This window comes from Melanostigma gelatinosum (genome assembly GCF_949748355.1).
Source record: "Melanostigma gelatinosum genome assembly, chromosome: 17".
NCBI classification, from domain to species: Eukaryota; Metazoa; Chordata; class Actinopteri; order Perciformes; family Zoarcidae; genus Melanostigma; species Melanostigma gelatinosum.
This window is the reverse complement of record NC_136650.1, coordinates 7567528-7593252: the sequence shown is the minus strand read 5'-3', so window position 1 is coordinate 7593252 and position 25725 is coordinate 7567528. Positions and strand designations below refer to the sequence as shown.

At 44.0% G+C, this 25725-nt stretch overlaps 2 protein-coding genes across 2 annotated transcripts; both read left to right on the top strand.

Annotated features, from left to right (window-relative positions):
• The first annotated feature begins 75 nt into the window (after positions 1–75).
• Positions 76–16473, top strand: skic2 (SKI2 subunit of superkiller complex). The gene is made up of 29 exons (XM_079288721.1): positions 76–162; positions 513–631; positions 1276–1397; positions 2016–2133; positions 2311–2425; positions 2526–2600; positions 2693–2746; positions 2853–3016; positions 3392–3547; positions 3734–3879; positions 4241–4387; positions 4476–4560; positions 4674–4780; positions 4869–5015; positions 5111–5207; positions 5322–5534; positions 6239–6349; positions 6519–6630; positions 6786–6904; positions 10230–10361; positions 10550–10687; positions 10794–10898; positions 11988–12120; positions 12245–12371; positions 12581–12791; positions 13655–13765; positions 14456–14674; positions 15226–15366; positions 16033–16473. The coding sequence occupies exons 1-29, from the start codon at positions 150–152 to the stop codon at positions 16231–16233; spliced, it is 3738 nt and encodes a 1245-aa protein (XP_079144847.1). The 5' UTR covers positions 76–149; the 3' UTR covers positions 16234–16473.
• A 470-nt stretch (positions 16474–16943) lies between these two features.
• On the top strand, positions 16944–25519 carry prrt1 (proline-rich transmembrane protein 1). Its single transcript, XM_079288731.1, has 4 exons — positions 16944–17144; positions 20109–20446; positions 22622–22813; positions 24118–25519. The coding sequence occupies exons 1-4, from the start codon at positions 17126–17128 to the stop codon at positions 24295–24297; spliced, it is 729 nt and encodes a 242-aa protein (XP_079144857.1). The 5' UTR covers positions 16944–17125; the 3' UTR covers positions 24298–25519.
• Positions 25520–25725: the final 206 nt, after the last annotated feature.

The following is a 25725-nucleotide window of genomic DNA, read 5'->3' as shown; positions in this document are numbered from 1 at the left end:
AGTTTAGTTTGTATTATTTCCCTCGTAGCTAGCTTAGCTTAGCTAACGCTAGTTTCGTAGCCACTTCCGGTTGTTAATTCTGTCAACTTCCGAGGCGAAAGGAGGAACCAGTTGGGGGCAACTTTTAGCTTTCATTTGGGAGTGGGGACATGGATAGAATAAGTAAGTTGTGGCTCTTTAAATAAATAGCCATCTTGCATATTTGTGTTTGTATTAAAACGCGCCGTATCCTGCCGCTCACTGCTGTAGGTTGTATGAATATGTGGCTATTAGGGTAGCTGTCAATCAGTGCTACACTCAGCAGCCTCATGGCTTGTGTTATATTAAATATTAACCTAATTACCCGATATATGTATTAATGTGTTTGCAGTATTTCTTGACCACATGCAGTCAATTAAATAGTTATGTCAGCATTCTAGCGTGCATTGGGTGCATCTTCCTGGCTGCACCCTGCATTAGCCCTGTTGTGTTTGTTTGGTCCATTCACACTCTTTTGTGTTGTGTCTCTGCAGATGTGCCCCCCGCGGGCCCCACGGACCTGCCGCTGGCCCTGCTGGAGATGGGATGCTCCGGCAGGTTTGAGCTCATCACACACCCGTCACCTGACCAGCCGTTACCTCCACAGAGCACGGTTAGTAGTCTACAGCAGGATGACTGTGTACATTTACTCAAACACTTAACAATTAAGTACATTTTGATGCACTTGACTTTGTGTACTAATACTTTTCAGAGGGAACTATTGTACTTTTTACTACATTCAACTGACAGCTGTAGTTACTAGTCCGAAACATATAATGAGCTCATAAGATATGATGCAGATAGCATGCAAAGTAGCTAAAGTTACTGTATCTCGACCAACAACATTAAAACATCTGTATTATTGATCCAGTAATATAATTTACTGCTGAGCTTTCATACCTCTAGTCTGTGCATGTCAGAAGAATACTTAGTGCATTACTTGAGTAAATGTTACCATCAGTTAAAGGTAATTTAAGATTATTATTTAAGTATGATTATGATTTCTATTAATATTATTATTCCTAAGTAACCTAAATGTGTTTGTACCTTTTGTGGTTATAAAAAAATCTGTCTGCGTGCTAAAATATTACTAATAAGCTACTTTAAAAAAAAATAGACTTCAGTAGATAATTGACAGTAATCATGTTGGAAAAGTACCTGAATGAATGTGTGATATAAACCTGGGATTTAACAGTTACATGGTACACATCTGCCGACTCATTAAGTTGCTGAATATCTGATCCTATCCACCTCCAGCTTCCGCATGGGCTTCCTCCCACCAGCCTGAGCCTGGAGAGAGAGGTAGAGAAACAGTTTTTACAGGACGCTGCCTGGCTTCCAATACATGACACAGACTTTGCCTTCCAGAAGTTTCTCAAGTACGTATTCCTGTAAACAATCTCATTATTGCTTGTGAACGACTTGACTGTTTAAATAATTGATTGGATTTGGAGAATACGCACCAATGTGCTTTAGAGTCTATGCAGGTTGATGCTACTTGATATCGTAGACTATGTAATGTACATAAACTGTATTTTAAAATGTATAATTTAATTTTGTACCCATTTGATAAATAATTAGCAAATTCGTAAATGAATTGGAATTTCCCTGCTTTTCCAGAAACAATTAAATTTTAGAGGTGAATTATCATTATTAAATAACTTTTTATCTTCACAACTTTAACCTAACATCTTTAATGTTACCTCTTAGAATCAATTTGATGATGAAAGTAGAGGGGAAATATGAAAGTTATTAGCTGCCACAAGACAAATATCACAGATGACTTCAAAATAACATGCAGCATCTGGTGTTAAAACAACTAAGAACACAACTATAACCAATCCTGAGCAGATAAAGTGAAGGTTTTTGATAACAAGAGATACTTTCAATCAGATATTGCTGATTGATCCGAGTTACTCAATTTGTTTCACAGGATTTATTTAAACAACCATATGTATTTGAAGAAGATGTAACTGTTGTGTCGTCGTCTTCACCAGGGTGACTCAGAGAGAAGTTAATGTCGACTCTCTAATCAACTGCACCCCGTCTGCACTTCACTCCGGCATCTCTGTTGTCAGAGATCCAACCACAGGGATGCTGCTGGACTTCACAGAGGTAGCTCACAAACACACTGTACTGTTGAACTGTTGATGAAGCATCTAGAGCTGAACATTGAGAATCAAGTAATGGTTTCAATCATTCTTTGAGTGAATACTTGCTCCAGCCTCTCAGTTGTGATTATTTGCTGCAATTTTTTATTGCCATTGTCCATTGTGTTATTTCTATGTCTAGATGTTACTGGAGAACACTGGCCTGTCAGCAAAGAACTCTCTTTCATTACAACGCCAGCCCGGGCCTCCTTCAGAGAGCCTTCGAGGGAGCAACACCAACTACCCCTTCCGCCCCGGTGAGACAGATTCATTCAAAGCATTTTGTCTTCAGTAATTTTAAGCGAGGTGTTTTCACTTTGTCTTTTAATATATTTGTTGCGATGGTTATCTTCACAGGAGGAATGGAGGAGCTTACTTTGGACCAAATCAAGAAGAAATCTGATCTGGAGGAGGACATAGACTTTGAGAATGGTGTTTATTTGTTTTACTTGCATTGTATTCAAACAAGGCTTTTGTTGTTATTTCAGCTCTTTATGGTTGAATTTGTTATTTTTCTCTTGTAGATTTACTCAGAGTCCCGCCTGGACTTAAAGCTGGGATGGACTTCACTGACAAAGGTTAGATATCATACTTTCTAATGCAAAAAAACAAGTTCTACAGGGCTTTTAAGATACCGGTAATTATAATAATGTTCCTTTTTTTGAAAAAATGTGTATCCTGAAGATGCCAAGATAGCAAAGGCGGAGGTCAACCTCATGTCCCTCCTGTCCACATTGGATGACATCACTGACTTGCAACCTGTGGCAGAGGAGAAGGAGGAGGGCAAAGAAAACGAGGACGCTCCCAAACTACCCAGAACAAACAGCCTTGAAGACCTGGGAGTCAAGGTGCTGCAGTTCGTTTAGTTTTTTGGATAAGAAAGAGATTAATATACAGTCAACAAAAACAAACTAATTCAGACAAAAAACTAAAATCTGTGTGTAATAATCCAAATGTAGAGATGCCGCAGACAGTTTTACATATTTGTGGTGTGTTTTTTTTAACTTGAAATCATACGATTTATCAGAAAATGTAAAGTCAAAGTTCTTGTTGGATGTTTGCATGAGACGAAAGTGTTATGCAGAAACATAGTGGTTTTTTTGCAAACTGAAAATCAATCACAATGTAATGCAGTCTTTTTATGAACCACAGTACACTGTTTCCACCTAAATTCCAACTATGCCTCTGGCGTCTGAGATCTGTTTCTCCTCCTCTGTCTTCAGGATGTTGTGTCATCCTCGACTCCCTCAGAGAGAGGAAAAGATGAGAAATCAAAGCCAAAAGAGAACCCCGAGGTGAATAAGAAGTGGGCCGTCCCTGTCAACATAAACTCACCCTGCGATGATTTCTATAAACGCATCCCCAACCCAGCTTTCAAGGTTGGTATTCTAGAAATCATCCTGTTAACAACATCTCTGTTTCTTTGTATATGTGCAATCTTCAAAACATCAACTCATCCCTCCCTATTCATTTGTCGTCTCTGTGTTTTTCGGCATACGCGATGAATCACCACATGGAAAATCCTGTGACAACTGCTCTGTTTCTCCGCCCCACCTTTGCTCCAGTGGCCGTTTGAGCTGGATGTCTTCCAGAAGCAGGCCGTGCTGAGGCTGGAGGCTCGCGACTCCGTGTTTGTAGCCGCGCACACATCAGCGGGCAAAACAGTGGTGGCCGAATACGCCATCGCCCTCTCACAGCAACACATGACGAGGTGTGTATTTGTCGGCGCAAATCAATTTCGATCCCCGTGCCCTCGCTGTGCGCGTGGCTGCACGGCTAAACACGCTTTCAGTAAAGTTTTTACTGGAATATTTCTCAAGGATCCTATGACATAAAGAGCTTGGAGAATTGCAGTGACAGCCATTGTGGAGCGTATACCCTTAAACTTGCACAGGAGTTGTTCTCTGCTCCTAAAAATAAAGTTTATGCTGCGTACCTGTCATTCTGAAGGGCTTCAGGTTGTTTTACTTTCTGTCCACATAGAGATATGAACAGTGAGGAATGTAGTATGTACAATGTAAGACTCCCAAGTATCTCAACGGTGTCAACATTTCTTTTTCCCCTTTCAATAGGACCATCTACACCTCTCCCATCAAAGCCCTGTCCAATCAGAAGTTCAGAGACTTTAAAACCACCTTTGGAGACGTTGGCCTCCTGACGGGCGACGTCCAGCTCAGTCCAGAGTCTTCGTGTCTCATCATGACCACTGAGATCCTCAGGTACTCGGGCTGTTTATTATAGATATTAATTTCCTGTTTCTAATCAAATTGAAATAGCTTTTCCTTTAGGTTTACTTCTCTCTTTCAGGTCCATGCTTTACAACGGCTCAGAGGTCATCCGGGACTTGGAGTGGGTGATCTTTGACGAGGTTCACTACATCAACGACGCCGAGGTCAGGAGCGACCCGGGCCGCTGTCCAAATCTTTCATTGATTCGATTTCCCCGTTGAAGTCACGAGTAACTGTTTTCCGCTCTTCTTTTGCCGCCCCTTCGTTTTCCCCTCAGAGAGGAGTCGTGTGGGAGGAGGTTTTGATCATGCTCCCCGATCACGTCAGCATCATTCTCCTTAGCGCCACGGTGCCAAATGCTGTGGAGTTTAGCGAGTGGATCGGGTAGGCGCACTTGATATTAGGAGCCACGCTCCTCCATATTTATTTGCATTTTTGTATCTCTTTGAACACTTTCCTTCGTTAATCCTAGTCGGATAAAGAAGAAGCATATCTACGTGATCAGCACAATGAAGAGACCTGTGCCTTTGGAGCATTATCTGTACACTGGAAACAGCACCAAGACTCAGAAAGAGATGTTCCTGCTGCTGGACCCTACAGGAAACTTCCTCACTAAAGGGTACGGGAACAAAGTTGTGCGGTGCTCCAGTAGATGGTTTGTTATTTCGGTCTAGTAAGCTGTTCCTCATAAAGGAAGTTGTGTTTGTCGTTCAGGTACTACGCAGCTGTCAATGCCAAGAAGGAGCGCACCAGCAAACACGCCCAATCGTTTGGCGCGAAAAGTACTTCTCACAACACCACAGCTAGTCAGGTAATCCCCGTCCTTTGGCTTCTGTCACCTCACTGCTTCTTGATTTCCTCTGACAACAACATCACCCTCTAGCTTCCTGCTCTCATCCCTCTCTGCATTCCCCCCCCCCTCCAGGACCGATCGGTGTGGCTCACTCTCCTGCACTTCCTGTCCCAGCGGCAGCAGACGCCGGTGGTCGCGTTCACCTTCTCGCGGACGCGGTGTGACGACAACGCCCGCTCGCTGGACTCCATGGACATGACCACCTCCATAGAAAAGGCCGAGATTCACTCTTTCTTCCAGAAGAGTCTGAGTCGCCTCCGAGGAGGAGACCGACAGCTGCCTCAGGTAAAGAGCTCATTTTATTATGACGGGATGAAGAATTTGTTTCTAACATATTCATATTTAATGATCTTTTGGTTCAATTTATTGATCTCAAGGGAAGGAGAAAATGATCTTTTTAAATATCACGTACACTGCACCTGGTAACTATTGTGTTATGGATTTGTCTGTGTGCCAAAAATATTGCTCTGCAGAGTGCTTACTCACTGTGACCTATAGAGGTTCAGGCTGCACTCATCAATATCTTTTTATTCCATTCAAATTTAACAAGTTACTAGATGTAATGTTAAAGGGGTTGCTTGTAGTAAAAAATAAAAACACACAGAACTGCAGTTGGTTCAGTCTCACTGTTCTCACTTCTGTCACTTTTTACGAAATAGCTCTAAAAACCTTAAAAGAAAGAGCTCTAGAGGACAGTATTCCTTAGTTTTACTGACTTAGTTTCAATTTTGTTTATTGCAATTAACACGTCCTGTATGCCAGGAAGTGTCTGTATCTCACACCGGAATCTAATTCATCCAAATGATGAGTAATCTCTAAGTGTTTTACACAAAGTGCAAACAAGCAGTCATTTAAAGCAACAATCAATGAAGGAAGCACGAGTATAACAACAGCTCTACAGTATCTACAGTACACAGAGCCTTAATGCAGCATTAACAATAGAGTCAATCACAGTATGTGATGGTAACTCTTACTAATGCCCTGGTTAGATCTTGGTCATGAGGGACCTGTTGAAGAGGGGAATAGCAGTCCATCACAGCGGGATCCTGCCGATACTGAAGGAGGTCATCGAGATGCTCTTCTCACGAGGTCTCGTGAAGGTGAGTCACATTAGAACCACAGCAAGAAGGAGAGAAGACATCAGATACTAGCACTGCAAAAAACACAATTCATAATAGCAAACCGGTTTATCTGTTACTTCAAGCATAAGCTCCAAATACACTGCAGATGGTTAAAAGAATCCTCCTGCATCTCCCCATCACCTCCCAGGTGCTGTTTGCCACCGAGACGTTTGCTATGGGAGTGAACATGCCCGCCAGGACTGTGGTGTTCGACAGCATCAGGAAACACGACGGCACCGGCTTCAGAAACCTGCTGCCAGGTTTGGATCTCTCCGTTCTCCGCCTGCGTTGCCTCTCTCTTTAATCCGAGCGGGAAAATGTATTATGCTCTTTCATCTCCGAGGATGAATCGGAGTTGAGGGAAAAGAAACCGCAGCGCCGATGTCTCTTTTATGTGCCGATCTTGCGCTTCCAGGTGAGTACATTCAGATGGCGGGCAGAGCAGGCCGGAGAGGTCTGGACGCCACGGGCACCGTCATCATTCTGTGTAAAGCCGGAGTTCACGAGATGGCAGATCTGCATGTCATGATGCTGGTGAGGCTCTCCGGGTGTCAACATTCACCTGCCACATGAGTATCATTTATATAAATCTCCTTCTGCACGTCAATATTTCCAAATATGTATAATCTCTTAAAGCAGAGCCTGCTGTTTATTTTCGCTGTGTTTCAATGAAAGTGTTGCATGCTGGGTTATTGAGTTGAGTGGGCTATTTTAACTCACTTTCACTTGGGGAGGAATGTTTGGGTTTCAATGTGCTCTTCAACAGGAATAATTCTCCTTCATCTCTGATAGAAGCTTTTATCCTCTTGAATGTAAATGTATAATGTGAGAGTTATTTTATCTGACTGCTACAGACCTTTTCATTGCCTTTCTGTTGCTAAAGGCAACATTTTGGTCCATGTTTACTTCCTGTCAGCTACAACATTAACACACAACAGGAAATACAAAGGGGCCCATTTACAATGTTGATGTTTAAAAAGGTCTAGAACAGTGATTCTTAACCAGTGGGCCGCGGCCCAATGGTGGGCCGCGAGCGCCACCTAGAGGGCCGCGAAGCAATTTCAGTTTTTCACCTGTGGGCCGCGAGGGCCGCGGGACCGCATAGGTTATCAATTGAAGACACCAGAGATATCACTGTTATCCATGAGACGCTCAGTTACGATATAGCTTCCCACCACCGGGTGGCGGTAATGCGTCAGTCAGTTGTTTAACAAGCTGCAATAAGCAGAAGAAGACACTCAGCTAGCCGCTAGCCTGTAGCGAAAGGTATGGATACGTTTTTAAAAAGAAAAAATGACGATGACAGTGGTGCCATACCCCCCCAAAAGTATAAATGTGTGCGCAAGTACAATCCTGACTTTATAAAGTACGGCTTTGTGAACGGAGGCAACGACGCAGAGCCGAGGGCTCAGTGTGTGGAATGTGAGCTAATGCTGTCAAACGAAGCACTGAAGCCTTCGAAACTAAAGCGACACCAAGCGACGAAACATCCAACGCTCGTGGGAAAGCCGGTGGAATTTTTCAAGAGAAAGGAAAATGGGCTACAAATGCAGAAACTGTCTGTCGTGTCACTGACTGGTAACTCAAAATGTGCTTTGAAAGCCAGCTACCTCGTAGCCAGACGTGTGGCACAAAGTAAGAAAGCATTCACCATAGCGGAGGAGTTGGTTCTGCCTGCCGCTGTGGATATGTGCCGTGATATGATTGGGGAGGCTGCTGCAAAGAAGCTGCTGACTATCCCACTCAAACGACACCGTGAGTCACCGTATCGCGGACATGGCCTCAGACATAAAGCTTCAGCTTCTGGAAAGAATAAAAAGTAGCCCATTTTACTCTTTGCAACTAGACGAGTCCACTGATGTCACGAATGCCGCACTGCTGCTGGTTTTTGTTCGCTATCGCTGGGACAGTAGTTTGCACGAAGACATACTGTTTTGTGGAGAGCTACCAACACGAGCTACGGCTCAGGAATGTTTCGGCTGCATGGATAACTACTTCACTGAGAACGGCCTGGACTGGCAGAACTGTGTTGGGGTGTGCAGTGATGGTGCAGCGTCAATGACCGGCAGGCATAACGGCGTCGTCAAGCAGATACTTGATCGTGCACCAGAAGCTAAATGGACCCACTGCTTTCTCCACCGTGAAAGCCTTGCAGATAAAAATATGTCCCCAGAGTTCCATGAGGTGATGGATGTGAGTGTGAAAACCATCAACTTCATTAAAAGTAGAGCTGTGAACTCCAGATGTTTTGCCAAGCTTTGTGAGGACATGGAAGCAGATCATGTCCAGCTGCTCTATCACAGTGAGGTGAGATGGCTCTCAAGAGGACTGGTCCTCAGTCGTTTGTTTGAGCTGAGGAATGAGGTCTTCTCTTTTCTCACTGAGAAAAAATCTCCTCTGGCACATTACTATGCTGACACAAAGTTCACAGCTAAACTTGCCTACCTCTGTGACATTTTTTCACTGCTGAACCAGCTGAACATCTCACTTCAAGGGAGAAATACCAACATATTTGTTGTTGCAGACAAAGTTCAAGCTTTCCAAAAAAAACTTGCTTTGTGGACAAAGAGGGCCCAGGAAAAGAGGATGGACATGTTTCCACTTTTGTCTGACATTTTGGAAAACTCTCCTCAGGTGCAGATCAGTGACTCAGTCTCTCAGCACCTCTCACAACTGGCAGAGAAATTCGATGACTACTTTCCTGAGGATCCCAGAGACGGACACATGTGGATTTTGGACCCATTTTCTGTGGATCCCACTGAAGAAGATGTTGCTTTGCCCTCACATCTGGAATCCCAGCTTCTGGAAGTTTCCACCGACAGCACTTTAAAGTTGCAGTGGGGCAAACTGGACCTGGGCTCCTTCTGGATTGCTGTCTCAAAGGAGTACCCATGTCTAGCACTGAGGGCTGTGAAACACCTTCTCCCATTCACGACCACATACCTGTGTGAATCAGGATTCTCCAGTGTGGCCACAACTAAGACCAAAGCCCGAAACAGACTCAGAGCAACACTGGAGGCTACTCTGAGAGTGAGCCTTTCCCCCATTCCACCCAGACTGGATCTGATCGTGTCTGAGAGGCAGGCCCAAGTGTCTCATTAAGAGGTGGACACATATGAGTTCACGTGAGGCTATATTTTCATTTGCACTTTATTCAAATTTTATTTATAGTTTTATTTAATTTGAAACTTATTATTTTGAATGTATTTATGTTATTACCACATATTATTTATCAAATTTCCATTTTTTTCTCAGATTTTTTGAGAGTCCCTCATTTTTTCTTTCTTTTAGTGAAATCTAATTATTGATTATTTTTGAGTTAATAAGCCTGACTTGAGCCTTTCAATTTGTTCTTGTATTGCTTGATTTGTTCCATGATTTGTTAGCCTGTTGGGCTTCTTGTTGTGTATGCAGGTTTACATACACTTGATGAATAAATGTCTTTGTGATCATCACATTGTATCATCTCATTTATTTGACAAGGGTTTTGCTTGTTAAACTGTAAGTGGATTTAATATAGTCATTGAATACAAATCAAACCATGTGAGATCAATTCGTTAAACTAATACAGTGTTAATATTTGAATGGGCCCCGGGCCACTTTGTGCTTGAAAAGTTGGGCCCCGAGGTCAAAAAGGTTAAGAATCCCTGGTCTAGAATACATCTGGTGCTCATTTATTTCCCAATCATCTAGGAAGGTTAAAAAACAAATCTGGTTCATATTTAATATTCCCATTTAAAGACCAAAACCAACAATGAATTGATCCTGGAAATGGATTCAGAGGAATGGTTTTTACAGAAGTTTTAGTTGTTTCCTCACTTTTTTAGTTTCTTGACATCGTCCTCCTTGTCCTGCTCAGGGTAAACCTACCACCCTCCAGTCCCAGTTCAGACTGACCTACACGATGATCCTCAACCTGCTGCGGGTCGAAGCCCTACGCATGACCGACATGATGAGGAGGAGCTTCTCCGAGAACCACAGGGACACTCAGGTAACGTGCAGGACGCCACAGGTTTGATCATAAGTGTAAGTGTTGTCGTGTAACAGTAAATATAAGTAAGTTAGCAACATAGAAACTATACATGCGGTTGGAAAAGGGTCGCTCTTCTGTCTTTAAGTCGCGACAATCGACATATGTGACAACTTCCCGTCTTTCTTCTCGTCTTCCTCCCACTGTAGGCCCAAGAGAAGAGGATCAGCCAGCTGAAGCAGATGGTGTCTTCTCTGCCTCCTCTGGACACCGAAGGCCAGCTGTCGGACATGTTGCCTTACTACCACACGGTGACGGAGCTACGGACCACCACCGAGGCCCTCCAGGTACACACACACACACACACACACACCCACACACACACAAAGATGATATTCATACAGCTTCAATCTGCCGCTTGCTACATTTCCTCCCTGCTGTCTCCGGCTTCAGCGCGCTATTCTGGAGTCCGTCAACGGGCTGAAAGCTCTGTCTGTGGGTCGAGTTGTGTTGGTGAACAACAAGCAGCATCTCAACGCCCTGGGAGTTATCCTACAGGTAGGTGTGTGTGTGTGTGTGTGTGTGTGTGTGTGTGTGTGTGTGTGTGTGTGTGTGTGTGTGTGTGTGTGTGTGTGTGTGTGTGTGTGTGTGTGTGTGTGTGTGTGTGTGTGTGTGTGTGTGTGTGTGTGTGTTTTCATGATGGCTTGATGAGTAGCAGCAGATGAACACAGTAACACTACTCACAATGTTCACACACAGGTCTTAACTGTTTTCTAAAATCCTACAAAGCGAATCGATGGAGTAGTGAAGCTAGCTGTGCTAAACTCAAGCCTGAAATTACATTTATTTATTATTTAAGGACGTTTAAATTCAACATACTGTCATTCAGCTGGTGTTAAATACACGGAAGTACTGATGTTGATGAATAAAGAGTTTCTAGCCAGTAGTAGTTTATTTATTTAATCTTTATTTAGCCAGCTGAATCCTATTGAGGGATGTGGGGAGAGCTGGCTATGATGGCTGCGTTAAATGTTGAGTCACAAATGTTGAACGATATTAATCAGACTGTTCAATTCTGTCGCCTCTAAATAATTAGAATTTCATTTTAGTGGCAATCCTTTGTATGTTTTCTTTTCTAAAAGCAATCCGACAACTAGAACTGTATATCCTCCGAAGCTTACCCGACGAAGCTTTTCTTTCTGTGGTTTGTGTCTCTGATATTTATTTTAAAGAAACTTTAAATTAAAGTAGAGCAAACAGACGAGGAACATGTGGGCAAAGGGGATACGTGTTGAGGACAGAATATGAAGCAGAGATTTTTTTTTGCAGATTAATAAATCACTCTCTATGTCTCTAAACATACGAAAACATGACATTTCATGTAAAACCATTTAAATCACTCTAGTAGATGACACCCAGTATGCTGAGTGCTCAGGGACCACCATGCAGTGAGCGAAAGGCCACATTAGAAGCCGAATGGATCACCCGTCTGTCGCAGGGCTGACGCACACAAACAAATACTTTCACACCTGCAGGGAGTTTAGAGTTTCGATATCACCGAACCTGCATGTCCTCAGACTGTGGGGCATGTTCCTGATTCCTACACCCGTCCCTTGACATCGTCTCCTGTCTTTCTCTCCATGCCAGGTGTCCAGTGCCGCCGTGAATCGCACCTTCACAGCTCTGGTCATCTGCGAGAAGGGCAACGAGGAAGAGGAAGGAAAAGCAAACAACAACGCTTTGCCTCACATCTACAACACGGCGCTCTTCATACCTGAAGGTTGGTTGGTTGGCAGACATGCAGCACATTTACATTTCAGCCATTTTTTTTCTTCTAGAGAGTAGTTGTGCAGTGAGCGCAACGGAGAAGTATAAGCATGTGCGATCCTTCTTGTTTTTGTCAGGCCCTTGCAGCCACACGGTGCAGAAGTTGAAGCTTCAGGACATCTCAGCCATCACAGTGAAAACCCTCAAAGTCATTCCGGACAGGATCATCGACAACTACAGCAAGAGGCAGCAGCCACGATTCAGGTGTGTGAGAGAGCTTGGTTGATGTCTTTAGTTAGGAAAAACACACAATGCATTTTGGTGTGAAACACTGAATGTGTACATAACTTGAGCTTGTTTGCAAGTAAACTCCTCAGGTCAGCTTTAAGTCTTTTATGCAGCCCTTATGGAAAGAAAAAGATATGACTTATCTCCTCTTTTTGCATCGCCTCCTTCACCCTCTCGTCCCTCAGGCTCGACCCTCCCGGCCAAGCCATCTCCACGGCGACCCAGGAGCTCCTGCGATTGGCCGAGGCCAACTCCAGCAGCATGGCGACCCTCGACCCCGTGAACGACTTCCAGCTGAAGAGCGTCGACGTGGTGGAGGACTCCATGAGGCTCCGCGTGCTGCAGGCCAGCCTCAGAGAGTTCAACTGCATCCACTCGCCCACGTTCGCAGAGCAGGTGTGTGTCATGCAGACAGATGATGAGGCATTTCATTTCACTGTTGGTTTGATAAAGACATCTCATTCTTTTGTGCAGCGATTGCATATTTATGCAGCTAATTAACATCACACCCTTTACATAAGACAGTCGACCCCCTTTTGATGCCTCCTCTCATTTCTCACAGCATCACTTTCCCTTCATCCTTCCATCATTTCTCCTCTCGTTTCACAGTCGTAACATCCAACTCCGCCACAAGAATTCTGCTTTCTCGCGTTTGTGCTTCCTGTCTTCCATGGCAGCCTCGTTTAGGAGATAAGATGCGAGAATCAGAGCCGGCGGGTTCTATAATTACCCAAAGAGGCTCATAGCTGCTGCTCATCACAGTCTCACGGGTGCAGTGTGCCGTTTGAGCCTTCTCGCGCACTCACACACGAGAGCTCTCACGCTACTTTGCAAGATAACAAGCTCTTATTTGCAGGATCACTGTCTCCTCTCACACGTTCTTGTGTCCTTATGAAGCACTGCTAGTATTTTAAAGTGGTGGTTAATGCAGTGTGCTGTACAATGCAAGCTGTTAGCATAAAGTAATTGGCCTCAGTGGGTTTATGTAACAAGAGACAGCTCTGTGCCGTCAATGAGAGTACAATAGCCAATGGTTTCCTGTCTTGCATTTTGTTTTTGTTGCACTGAAATCAGGTCAAGTGCTGCAGTACTGCTGTTGTACACTTAAGTTTAGTAACGTGTGTGTGTGTGTGTGTGTGTGTGTGTGTGTGTGTGTGTGTGTGTGTGTGTGTGTGTGTGTGTGTGTGTGTGTGTGTGTGTGTGTGTGTGTGTGTGTGTGTGTGTGTGTGTGTGTGTGTGTGTGTGTGTGTGTGTGTCAGTTTGCTCGGGTCGAGGAGAGGATGAAAGTGGAGGAGGAGCTGGACAGGCTGCTGTTCCTGGTGTCGGACCAGTCTCTGTCTCTGCTGCCTGAATACCACCAGAGGATCAAGGTTTGGAGATTCGATGTTCGACTCGCTGTCCTGACCCGTTTCTGTCGGGGTGTTTTTTATCTTTCAAAATAAGGTCGCTTTCTAGTCCTGGATAGTAGCGTTTTTATTTTGTAAATTGAAAATCGAACTCGAGTCACATGTCTGAAGTAGTTATTCATTATCTCAGTTATATTTGAAAACATCTGCATTTAGGCTTTTAGCTTACCCCTAATACATATTACAACAAAGTCCTAGATGAATTACTTTACCCTAGTGTTGGGACTCCAGATGAGGTGGCAGTGTTTAATCAACTGATTTATCTGGAAGTAATTTACCTCCTTGGTTTGAGTAAGAAAAAAAAAGAGTCTAAATTGATTCAAGCGCCTATGCTAGCATACTGATGTTGAGCAGGTATATTGCTGACCATATTCCACATTATAATATGTTCGGGGTAATGCCTGACGAGGTTTCCATTATTAAAGGTTAATCTTATTTAATCTTAAAAGCAATTGTGACTTGACCATATTTTTGTGATAGAAATGTTTTTTTTTGTGTGAATTAATTGAGCAAAGAGATGTGGCAGATGGGACTTGATTCAGTCTGGCCTACAAACTTTTTAATGTTTTTTTTTTTTTTGCCATTCCAATTGCATCTCGATTAATCCTGAACGAGCGCACTCAAGAGGTTTGTCTCCCCGCCGGTCTGCCTCAGGTGCTGCAGTCCCTCCAGTACGTCGACAGCGGCGGGGCGGTGCAGCTGAAGGGCCGCGTGGCCTGTCAGATCAGCTGCCACGAGCTGCTGCTGACCGAGCTGCTGTTCGAGAACGTCCTGAGCCCGCTGGCGCCCGAGGAGAGCGCCGCCCTGCTGTCCTGTCTGGTATTCACGCAGAAGACGCAGGTGGAGCCGCACATCACCAGCACACTGCAGGAGGTAAGGAGGACGTGGCTCATTCTCGTTTGCATCCCGTGAAAAGCCCGGATATTAAAGTGACAGTCGTGACGTGTGTGTGTACTAACATACTGTACAGACTTGCCTTCTCAGTGGGTGACTCATACACACACACACACACACACACACTCTCCCTGCAGAAAGGACAATAAGGGCACTTCACCTGACTCATCCAGGTCACTCTCTCACTTAGTAATTCACTCATCTGTCTCTCGTGGAACACGCCTCTGCTGTGTCAGTGTGTGCCGTGGTCGGCCCCCGATACATGAAAGTGCTTTATGAGGGCCTGAATTAGTGATGACCCGAGCTCTGTAGACATGAGAGCGGACGCGGCACGGTACGGTTTGTAAAACAGATTTCTTGAACATCCCCAAGAGGTGAGAGAGTGATGCATTTAAGGGCTGCTTACTGAAATCTCTTTTAGGCTTGACTTCGTGTTTCTCTCTCTCTCTCTCTCTCTCTCTCTCTCTCTGTCTCTGTCTCTGTCTCTCGCTCTCTCTCTCTCTCTCTCTCTCTTTGTATTTTTCTTTCAGGGCATCAATCGGGTGCTGTCAGTGGCCAAGCGTATCGGAGAGCTGCAGAGGGAATGTGGGATACCACAGACACCTGAGGAGTTTGTCGGCCAGTTCAAGTTCGGCCTGACAGAGGTGGTGTACTGCTGGGCCAGAGGCATGGTGAGGTTTTACTGTGTGTTGTTGCACCTGGCGTTAACGTGCAATGTGTAATCTGGATGACAAAAGGGGCACTCGTCGATTTTCACACACCTCGATCAGTTCTGTGGCTCTCAAAGGAGCTCTCCAAAGGCCGCGTTACAAACTGGAGGCAGGAATTTGAAAGACTTTGGTTTTTACCAGACGGGGAAGGTCTAACAAGTGATGCTGTCAAGCATTACGGGAATTATAGAATTCAGGACATCTCGGCCGCTGCTGCATCGATTGTGAGCCCGCCTCTTTAATACAAATCCCGTGAGTTCCTCAACTAAACCCTAAAGGTCCTTTAACTCTGCCTCTTCATGCTATCTCAGGCGAGCTGGCATAAAGCTACAGATGACCTGAGGCATGCCGTATCTTCATTTTGAGGCCTCATAACAATGCATGCAGAATATTCAACAAGTGTTAATGCAAAGGATCTCAAAGCTTGAGTTTAGGCTATTTTTTTCTGTCTTAATATTGTTTTATTATAAACGTATATGGTTTTATTGTTTAAAATACTTTTTACTCAATATAAAGACACATTCAGACAGAATTTTGGAATTCCCTCTGGACATATGCTACTAAACATTCCCTCCTCAACTCCTTTCCTGCTTGTGTTGCATCATAAACCATCTCTCCTCATCACAGCCGTTCGCAGAGATCGCCCAGCTGACGGACGTCCAGGAGGGCACGGTGGTCCGCTGCATCCAGCGCCTGGACGAGGTGCTGAAGGAGGTGCGACAGGCCGCACGCATCGTGGGAGACTCCGTCCTGGGGAGCAAGATGGAGAAGGCGTCCCTGGCCATCCGCAGGGACATCGTCTTCACCGCCTCCCTCTACACCCACTGAGAGACGGAGAGTGCGAATGAGAGATCTGCCTGCAGCCAAGTGCTTCTTGGTGTGAACGGTGTGAGAGAGATGGAGATACATGGGGGCGGTGTATATGTTAAACCAGTGCTGTATGTGCCTATAAAACATGTCAATATTTCCATGAAAATCCCAGACCAGTGTAGAAGGGAATGTTTTCAACCAACAGACCAAAATACAAAATGTGGGAATGAACGTGAAAACACCTGGATTGTAATTTATTGTACAGTAATAAAAAAACAGTACATACAAACTGTATTCCAAAAACATGTTGGTTATCTCAGGTATTTCTAGAAATTTAAATTGGTTTGGCTGCCTACATCATTACCAGTCTATTCGCCCAGCTTTTTTTTTTTTTTTTTTTGACATCCCATAAACACCTCAAGGAAAAAAAAAAAAAAAAATCTGACATCTGGGGATAATGCGCGTGAGACAGAAACACTGAGGTGGTGAAATGTCACGGGAAGAAAGAGATCCGCGGCGCTTTGTTGATCCGTAATGGGATGCTCCAGCACAGTGCGCGTGCGGTTCCCCCAGTCCGGGCTGTCACTTTAAGACAACGAGAGCTTTGTGTCTGATTAATTCAACGTACGGCGACGCGTTATCGGAGAAACCTTGTTAGACGACGAGCCGCACAGAGAACGAGGACAGCAGGAATACAGACTGCTGGACGAGGAACACTTGAAGTTATTCTTATTATAATAAAATCCCGTGTGTGTTTTTAGTTTATTTTTTTAAAGATGAAGACATCTTGAGGATGGTTTGTTTGGATTAAAAGTCTGCATCGTCGCGCACGAAAGGAGGGATTTTTTTTTCTCAGCATCAGCTTGGAGTAAAAATACATCAGAGGAGAGAGGACAGAAGCTCGGAAGGCATGTCGTCGGAAAAACACGGTGAGGTGTTTCAATTGTGCTACATATAGCGTATTTTCAAGCCTAATTGGCAGCCTAATTGAGCTACTTAACACCATTGAGATATAAGAATTTTGAGTTATTTATTTTTTTAAATGGACATCGCTTTGTTTGATCCGCGGATGTGTTGGGCAGATTCGATCTTTTTTTTCCAGCTCCCCCTGTTAACATATCTATCTGTTATGTATCTGCACAGCGCTGTTTCTGTAGGATGCTGCACCGCTGTGTGGGTGCAGCCTGGGAGGCAAAAGGGCCTCTTATTTGAATCCATGGTCCTAATTTTAAAGTGACATTTTTCTAGACTTTAAGGGATTGTATTTGTAGGTTGTTTTGTTCATGTTGTGCTTTAAGAAACATGACTTTTTTAAATGATATTTACATTGCAGGCGACCTTACAGATGAATTATAGGTGGTTCTAGTTATTTTTCCATCCCCCAGTGTCTCGTTATCATCATTAGAGAAAGGCCTACGTCGGCCACATCTTTCCTCACCGTGGACATCCGTGTGGGTGTCCTCTGCGCGTGCACACCTCCGCTTGCGCGTGTTTAAATGCCCTGATTAATAATAATCCTAAACGTGTGGTGGTGCACTATACAAAAAGGCAATTTTGTCTTCTCATTCTATTTTTTTCTCGTCCATTGTCAAGCGCCAGCTGATGATGGAGCTCAAACAGCGGCTTTACAGTAAAGAGTACAATAATAAAGGTCACAATGAGACGCATAAAGTTGCCATCAAGGCTACGGTAAGGGGCAGACTACAGGAGACTGCAGTTTGGGCTGAACACCTGACTGCTGTCACCTGCCGCGTTCATCAAACGTGTGCAATCCGTTATCGATGCTATTAAACCAGCTGGGCTACAGAATAATGTTATTAATGAGGATGCAGAACACTGTTTTGCAATTTAAATACTGTAGGGATATGATAGCTTGCCAGATGTCTGAGGAGGAATGATTTTGCTCTATTTAAAATTCAGCAACGCTCAGTATTGTATATTTTAAATAATTATCGTTCAGTTGTCATGGTTCCCTCTGCTGCTTCCATCTAATCTGGGGTTACACCTGCAATAACAGATGGAAACCTTCAGTGGTAATTCTTACTGTCCTCAAGAGCAAAATACAGACTCGAGTACTTATCATTTTGTCACCACGGATGTCTTAAATATTATATATTTACCATCAACAAAATGTCTCTAATGCTGATACTTTTTACACAAAGGGGCCTCTGATGCAAATTTGGGCTGCATGAATAAAATCATCTGGAACAGGTGTAGTCCTAATAACATTGATAGTGCCTTATTACTTTTAGGTCCCAATGTGCTCACTATTGCGCATGCTGGCTCAACAGCCATTGGTGTTCTTAGAAACATTGTGTGCTGTTCCGGCTACTGCAAATCATCATATCATGTCCACGGCTAATCTTGCACACTGCTGCGCCAAACTGCATCATATTTTGTGTGCTCATGGCTGCATGCTCAAGGATCTCCAGGTTTTCCATGACTGATACGTTCTCAAAACACCTTCCATTGCCTGTTTGATACTGCCATTGCTGGACTGCTGACTCCTCACTCACTACTCTTAACTGAAAGTAAGACACAGTGGGGGAAAACAGTGTGCTCATATTTATTGTTTTGGACTGTTTATTAATGCAAGTAATGCCATGTTAATTAGTAGCTAATGCAACTACCAGTACAATTGTATTAACAATGAAATTATCGATCATGAACCTGCTGTTTTAGTCTTAGAGAGGAGCAAAAAGTACATTTTAGATTACGTCTAAAACCTTCTAATGAGTCGTTCTGGAATAATGACACTTGATATCTGTTTGTGAATACGAATGGACTTCCTCCAGCCAGCCATTTAAATTCTGGAAATACCTGCTGCATCAGCTGCTGGGTGTGCATCACACGTGCTGTTTAAAGCCAATGTTTGTGACATTTTACTAACTCATGTCACATATGTTGAAACTGAAAGTCCACCACTTCTTCCTTCTGTTTTAGTCCTATCTTGACGGACTCAGTAGCCCTTAAATGGAGAAACACCAACATGCGTTTTGTTTCCCTCGTGTTCGCCAAGCTGCTCGTCACGCCGTACCCTTTTAAAGGTGTCCCTTCCCTCGTGCTCGCTCCTTTCCCCGCTTGTCTGTTTCTGGTCCACTTCCTGCTTGTGACAGAGTCGGGGACTGTTATGTAAAGCCGGTCCCCGAGCACAAGTCGTCATCCTTCATCACTCAGCTGCTCTGCTCTCCGACTGCCTCCTGCTCTCCTTCCTTCGCCCCCATCGAAACCCCCGCTCCTCCATCCTGACCTCCATCTGCATCCATCTTCTCCTCCTCCTCCCTCCCTCATGTCCACGTCAAAGTGGATTACCGTACCCTCGGCCGCGTCCCTGCTGCGAAAACACGACGCCCCATCAGTCATTTTCAATGTTAAACAAACACAAAGGGAGCCGACTCGTGAGCATGGGGTGTTCAAAAGCAGGAGGATGCTTCAGACAGACAGACAAACCATCAGATGAAGTTTTCCATCTCAGAAATGCCACATCTCTCACTGCTAGCGGACATAGTTTTTGAAAGGAGGCGGAGGGGGAAAAAAAAGGCTTTTCTTCTCTGGAGGTGAAAATGCCAATCACTGTCATCATTAGCACACAGACTACACAGGATTTCTGTCTTTTTTGATGCTGTTTGAAGTCTTGCTGAGGAGCTGTGGTCTGTGTAATTGTTTCTCCCTCTCCTCAGCAGTGAGATAAGACATATTACATTCAACATGCGGACCGACGTGTAACAGTGCTTGAGTTAGATAACTCACTAGTTCTGTTTCTCTTATTGTTCGTCCTCTGCGTTTTCGATTTGTGATTTCTCTCCGACCTGCTTTTTTCTTATCTTCCCTCCCTCTGCTTCTTCTTCTTCTTCTTCTTCTTCTTCTTCTTCTTCTTCTTCTTCGTCTCCCAGGTCTCGATGACTCTGGCCGTCAGACCATGCAGCCTCCTCCGTACCTCTCTGGCCCGCAAGACCCAAACATGCCCCAACACCCGAACATGCAGCCAGCACCGGGCAGCCAGCCCAACTACCCTCCTCCGCCCCCTCCTCCGGGCTCAGACGGATATCTCCAAGAAACCCAGTTCCACTGCGGCCCGCTGGGTCCTCAGGGGGCCCCGCAGGGCTACACGGTCCAGACCCAGGGCCCCGGAGGCACCATGTCTCACGCCCCTGTAGGATACCTCCACCCGGGCTACCCTCTCCAGCTTCAGCCCTGCACAGCTTATGTACCCGTCTACCCCATGGCATCGGTGAGTCAGAGACGTTTAAGGTGCTTTTCAAGATTTCACAGGCCTGACATCAGCCTGCTGCAGAATTACACCACTCTGTTCATTGTATTATATATATTATATATTATATGATGAGAAAGATTCAGGTGGCTTTTAATGATGCTTTTAGAATCTTGCTCAAGCTTCCAGGATGGACAAGTGCAAGTAATATGTTTGTGACCCGTCATGTTCCCATCTTCCATGCTGTGTTGAGGAATTTTAGACTCATGTGTCTAGAAATAAAAGTTGAATACATACTTTACATTTCATTCCTCCTCATATCACGGATAATAGTTGTTGTGTTTTCCATCTTTAACGCTTACTCTTACATGGTCATAGTTTTCTAATATTTTACTAGGAAGTTTTTTGTAATTTGGTACTAACTATGGGTACAGATATTGTCCGGTCATCTCAGTTGGTTGAGCTCAGCTTGTAATAAGTATTGATTGCTGAAGAAATGTCCTTGAAAGAAAAGCTTCATTGTTACCAGTTCGATTGAACTGTGTTTTCTCTCTATTTTCTCTACGACTAACACAAAATTACAGATTTCTTTCCTGGAAACTACATTGGAAATTATTAGAAATGTTTAATTACGTCAAACTCAGTTTTGAACAATCTAAAACTATACATTTGCTCGAGTTAGCATGCTGCTGCAAATCACGCTTGATATGATATTTGACAACTTTAGGTCACATTTTCATTTCATGAGAATAAACAGAAAACATTTGCGGCAGTGACTGTAACAGCTAACTTGCTTGATGTGACTTTTATTTACTTATTTTGTGAGGATCATTATTAGGAAGAGACAAATGTATAAGCATAGAGTAGAATATTCACAGAATACACAAATTCCACACACATGTTCTAATCCATTGCATTAGAACATGTGTGTGTCTGAGGGAGCACCGGGCTTTGTGATGGCTTACTGCATTCTTTCATTGTGTATGCAGTCAAGGCGAACCTTTCACTAGCAGAGTGACTGGAGATCACCTGATACACCGAGGGGGCCGTGGGTCCGTTAACTCTAGGAAAGAAACACCAAATAGTTTTTAAATGTATGCTTTTTATTTGTGAAACACTGGAGATTTTCACATTCTGGACTCTAAAAAGGATTAAAAGGAAACCATATGCGGTGCCTTGGTGCAGAGAACAGTCTGCAGTCTGTAGATAATGATGAATCAAATTAATTACACTCGCTCATGGTGCAGGTACCACACAACAGTTGTTCCAATTAGGGGGAGCCACACCCTCCCGATCCATACTGTAATACCAACCTTGCCATCTTTGCCAGGATTATGGCGGCGACCACAAGTCGAAAAATCCCAAGTTCACATCCTTTGTTGCATGTCATCTATCTCTCTCCCCTCATGTCCTATCACTCTCTGCTGTTGGCTTTCTATTAGAGGCATAAAATTCCCAAAACAACAATGAAGAAATGACTTGAGAATCGAATGCCATGTCTTTGGTTGAACTGCTCTCATTTCATAGAATTATGCAACCTGAGGTGATGTGAGTGGGCTCTGCTTTGGTTGAAAAACCGGTCGTGAACCAGTGCTCAAGATCATTAATGGATACCGTTGTAGCTTTTATTTCTTCACCGTTCTACAATCTTTTTTTAAACATGTTTAAAATAAAACGCCCTAAGGTAATCTGATAGTAGTGAAACTTAGGCCCCAAAATGTGATTGTGAGTCATCAAACCTCCGAAAGTGCTTCACTGCTACCACAAGTCTCACCCCCAAGTGCGCTGAACTGAAAACAAGAGCTTGGGTTTGATCTTCTCCACCTCGCCAGTCGCTTTTAATAAAGATATTATATATTATATAAATCCCCAGCAGTATCATTTATGTTGCATACGTTCCTGCGTACAGGAGGGTTTGGTAAAATGTTATCAAGAGCAAAATCTGCACTTGCAGGCTGGTTCCTACAAATTAATAACAGAGTTTCAGAGGTTTCCGGCCATGCTGCTGATAAAACGGAGACGTGCACGACTCTTTAATGTATCCAACAGGGACGGTGCTCATGCGGCTGTCCTCTTTGACTGTGTCCCCTTGTTCCTGTGTCTTTTCGAGTGGAAAGTGCTTCGTAAGCTGCTTAACTGTTTGATAAAAGCACGAGTACTTACTCACTGTCTTCTCCTCTCTCTCTCTTTGTTCAGGGACAACCCTACATGCCGACCGGGGGAGGCCACCCAGGGATCCCGCCGGGCCAGATTCATCCCATGCAAATGCCACCCAGCATCACCCTAATGGACCGTCAACCGCCACACGACTACCTGCCCATCGCCGTGCTCACCACCGTCTGCTGCTTCTGGCCAACAGGCATCATTGCGATCATCAAAGCAGTGCAGGTTAATGCCACTTCATCGTGTCTTTTGATCTTTGAGTTGTATTAACATAATTACCAGCGAGACCAATGTAAATGCGTCCGTGAGTCATTTTACCCTTCATTTTATTTTCAGAAATGTACTTGCCTTTTAGGATGGCACTGTGGTAAAACAAATACATATAGTATGTAGAACAGTCGAATAAATCACACGTATTTTCGTCACTTTAACATTGATTGTTTCGGGGGATTACCGTTTTTCAGCCATGCCAGAGACGTGGCTCCAGGCAATGCCATTCAGTCCATCACTTTGACCCAGAATCAAATATCTCATCAACAATTTGAGGCATTGCCATGAGACCTTCGTTGTGCCCAGACTATGAATCCTACTGACTTTTGTGATTCCCCCGACCTTTCCTCGAGCGCCACCAATGTTTCGACAATATCAGGAGCAATCGCCATCAAATTTGGGTCACGCAATCATGTCCCTCTCAGGATGAATTTCAAATAACATTGGAGATTCTTTATGTTTTCACATCAAAATGTAATTTTGTCCCAATACCTATGTCCAAATATGCACAAGACAAAAGACGTTCCCATCAGCCTTAGCTGTACTTTGTGTTGTAATTGTACACAAAATGACGTTAATCGTGTGATATTTCAAACAAAATGTATATCTTGTGTCAAAATGTAGCTTGTAGTGTCTGCTTGGATTCCCTAACAGTGGAGAAATAGATACGACTCCGAGGTCTATTACGGATGCTGACGCCCTATGTTTTTCGATACTTTTGAATTATGCAGAATCAGGAAACGGCAGGAGGAGACAGCCAACCCCAACAATTAACATTACACATTTCAAGACAATATTGCTTGGGTCAGTGCACCACCATTACACCTAAAGCTGAGCGTGAAGTGAGAAATGTGAAGGCTCAGCGTGGTGGCTCTCGTACCTCCATGATGCCTGTTGTTTGCCTCTGTAATGGCAGACTGCGCTGACCAACATGCACACAGCAGACGTAACTGCACCATTGTCGGTGTAACGGGATAGAATGGATTTTTTCCTCTGGGCCTGCTCAGCTGGCTTTGAGTTAAGTTGAGCTGACAAGGCATGGACCCACTGGTCTGAGCTGTGTATGTTGTTATAGTGTGTTAATGTAGCGTGGAGTGGCCTCTTCCTGCACATTTAGGCTGTGCTGCAGTGAAATCGATCCATGCATGGTGTTTCAGACTCTCTCCTGCTCCCACTCGTGCATCTTCTTGTTACATCACGTATTTTCTCATTTCTCCACTCTCCCACTCACCCATCCCCTTCCCTCCTGCATCACTTAGGTGCGCACGGCGATAGCCAGAGGGGACATGGTGACGGCGGAGATAGCCTCCCGCGAGGCACGCAACTTCTCCTTCATCAGCCTGGCTGTTGGCATCGCCTCCATCGTGCTTTGCACCATCCTTACCGTGGTAGTCATCATCGCCTCGCAGCACCACGACGACGACGACTGGGAGCCGTAACTCCGCACAGCGTCAGACAGATGGGAAGTCATGGCATATAATAGCTAGCAAACTACTCTTGATCGTTTGGAGGAAGTAGGAGCACTGAGAACGCACACAAACTGCTACTGCATTGCTGGCCCGACTGTGTACAGCTACACACACACACACAGCTCTGACCTAACCCGCCCGCTGCCATCAAACACACAAAACGACGACCAAAAACAACCAATCACGGCTGGTGATCAAATGCCAAATACAATCGGCTGTCAAAAGACGCCCAGTGTTGCTGTTAGCACAGCGGCCGCTTAATATTTACACTCAGATACGAGCTGCACGAGGGAAGCAAAGCTCCTTGTATTAACAATTCATTTGACGCTGATTCATTCATAGGTCACTGTGTTAAATATTCCAACAACTAAATCTACTAAATGGGCCATCGCAGTTGTTTATAGGATATTTAAATGCACATTTTAGTGTTACAAGTCAAATAAAAAAGTACAGTCTACCTGTTTTCTTCAAAAACAAAAAAAAGTGCCATGTTGAAACAAAGTTGATTTACAGAGTAGTATTATTGCTGACAGAGACTGTCAAACTGATTGAAAGTGTTAGAGGGGGTGATCGATACACATTTAACTCACCAAATGGAGGTTGACAGAGTGTCTAATGTAACCAAACAGAGTATTTATTTGAGATTGGTTGTTCGTACGCTATGGACATTTTAGCTGGATGAGATGATACATCATTTATGAATGATATGTTGGTTGATTTTTTTTTAATCGGTTTATTTATGAATTAATTTAATATCTACTCTATAATTTACAGTGTATTGTTTCTTGGCTTAAATTTGATATCTGATGATGATGCACTTTCTAGTAACCAGGCGAGACGACGCAGCTGCTTACATTCATAGTTCTTTTGGTGCATGATCAATATAAATTTTAGCTAACGGGGGCGTCTAGTGCAATAATAGCTTGTCTCCCAGCTGTTGGTGCGAATATTTCCTAAAATGTCTACAAGTGTGTGCTACATTTTTCTCAAACAAGTTGATGTCAATAAAAGAAAAGGAGACAATTTAAGTCATTATTATACAGTATTTCAATCTTAGGTTTGCAAATATTGTTTTCGCAAGTATTTTAAGAGTGTATTGGCCTATTTTCTGTTGCACATCTCTTCGCTATTTAATCTCCCAGACACTGTGTGTGAAACTTTAGTGCAACGTTAGACTTATGGGGCAGCATAGCCCTGCATGTCATCCTCAGTTTGTTTCCATTTGTCTTAAATATCAAGGTTCGATGTGCAACTGTGAGCTCCTATGACGTTGTTTCACTGTTGTAACACAATGAGTCAGGGTTCATTTCATACGAGTATGGTCTCCTTAATGTAGCAGCAGGTGTGCTGTTGTTTGTAAGAGCCAACGGAGCTGTAAGTCAACGTTACTGTTTGAAC

What these genes read in the sequence shown, in the direction of transcription:
- prrt1 (XM_079288731.1), top strand. An exon ending in CCGTCTACCCCATGGCATCG is followed by an intron (nt 20,447 to 22,621) that starts GTGAGTCAGAGA and finishes CTCTTTGTTCAG; the next exon opens with GGACAACCCTACATGCCGAC. An exon ending in CGATCATCAAAGCAGTGCAG is followed by an intron (nt 22,814 to 24,117) that starts GTTAATGCCACT and finishes TGCATCACTTAG; the next exon opens with GTGCGCACGGCGATAGCCAG.
- skic2 (XM_079288721.1), top strand. An exon ending in ACAACACCACAGCTAGTCAG is followed by an intron (nt 5,208 to 5,321) that starts GTAATCCCCGTC and finishes CCCCCCCTCCAG; the next exon opens with GACCGATCGGTGTGGCTCAC. An exon ending in CCCTGGGAGTTATCCTACAG is followed by an intron (nt 10,899 to 11,987) that starts GTAGGTGTGTGT and finishes TCTCCATGCCAG; the next exon opens with GTGTCCAGTGCCGCCGTGAA.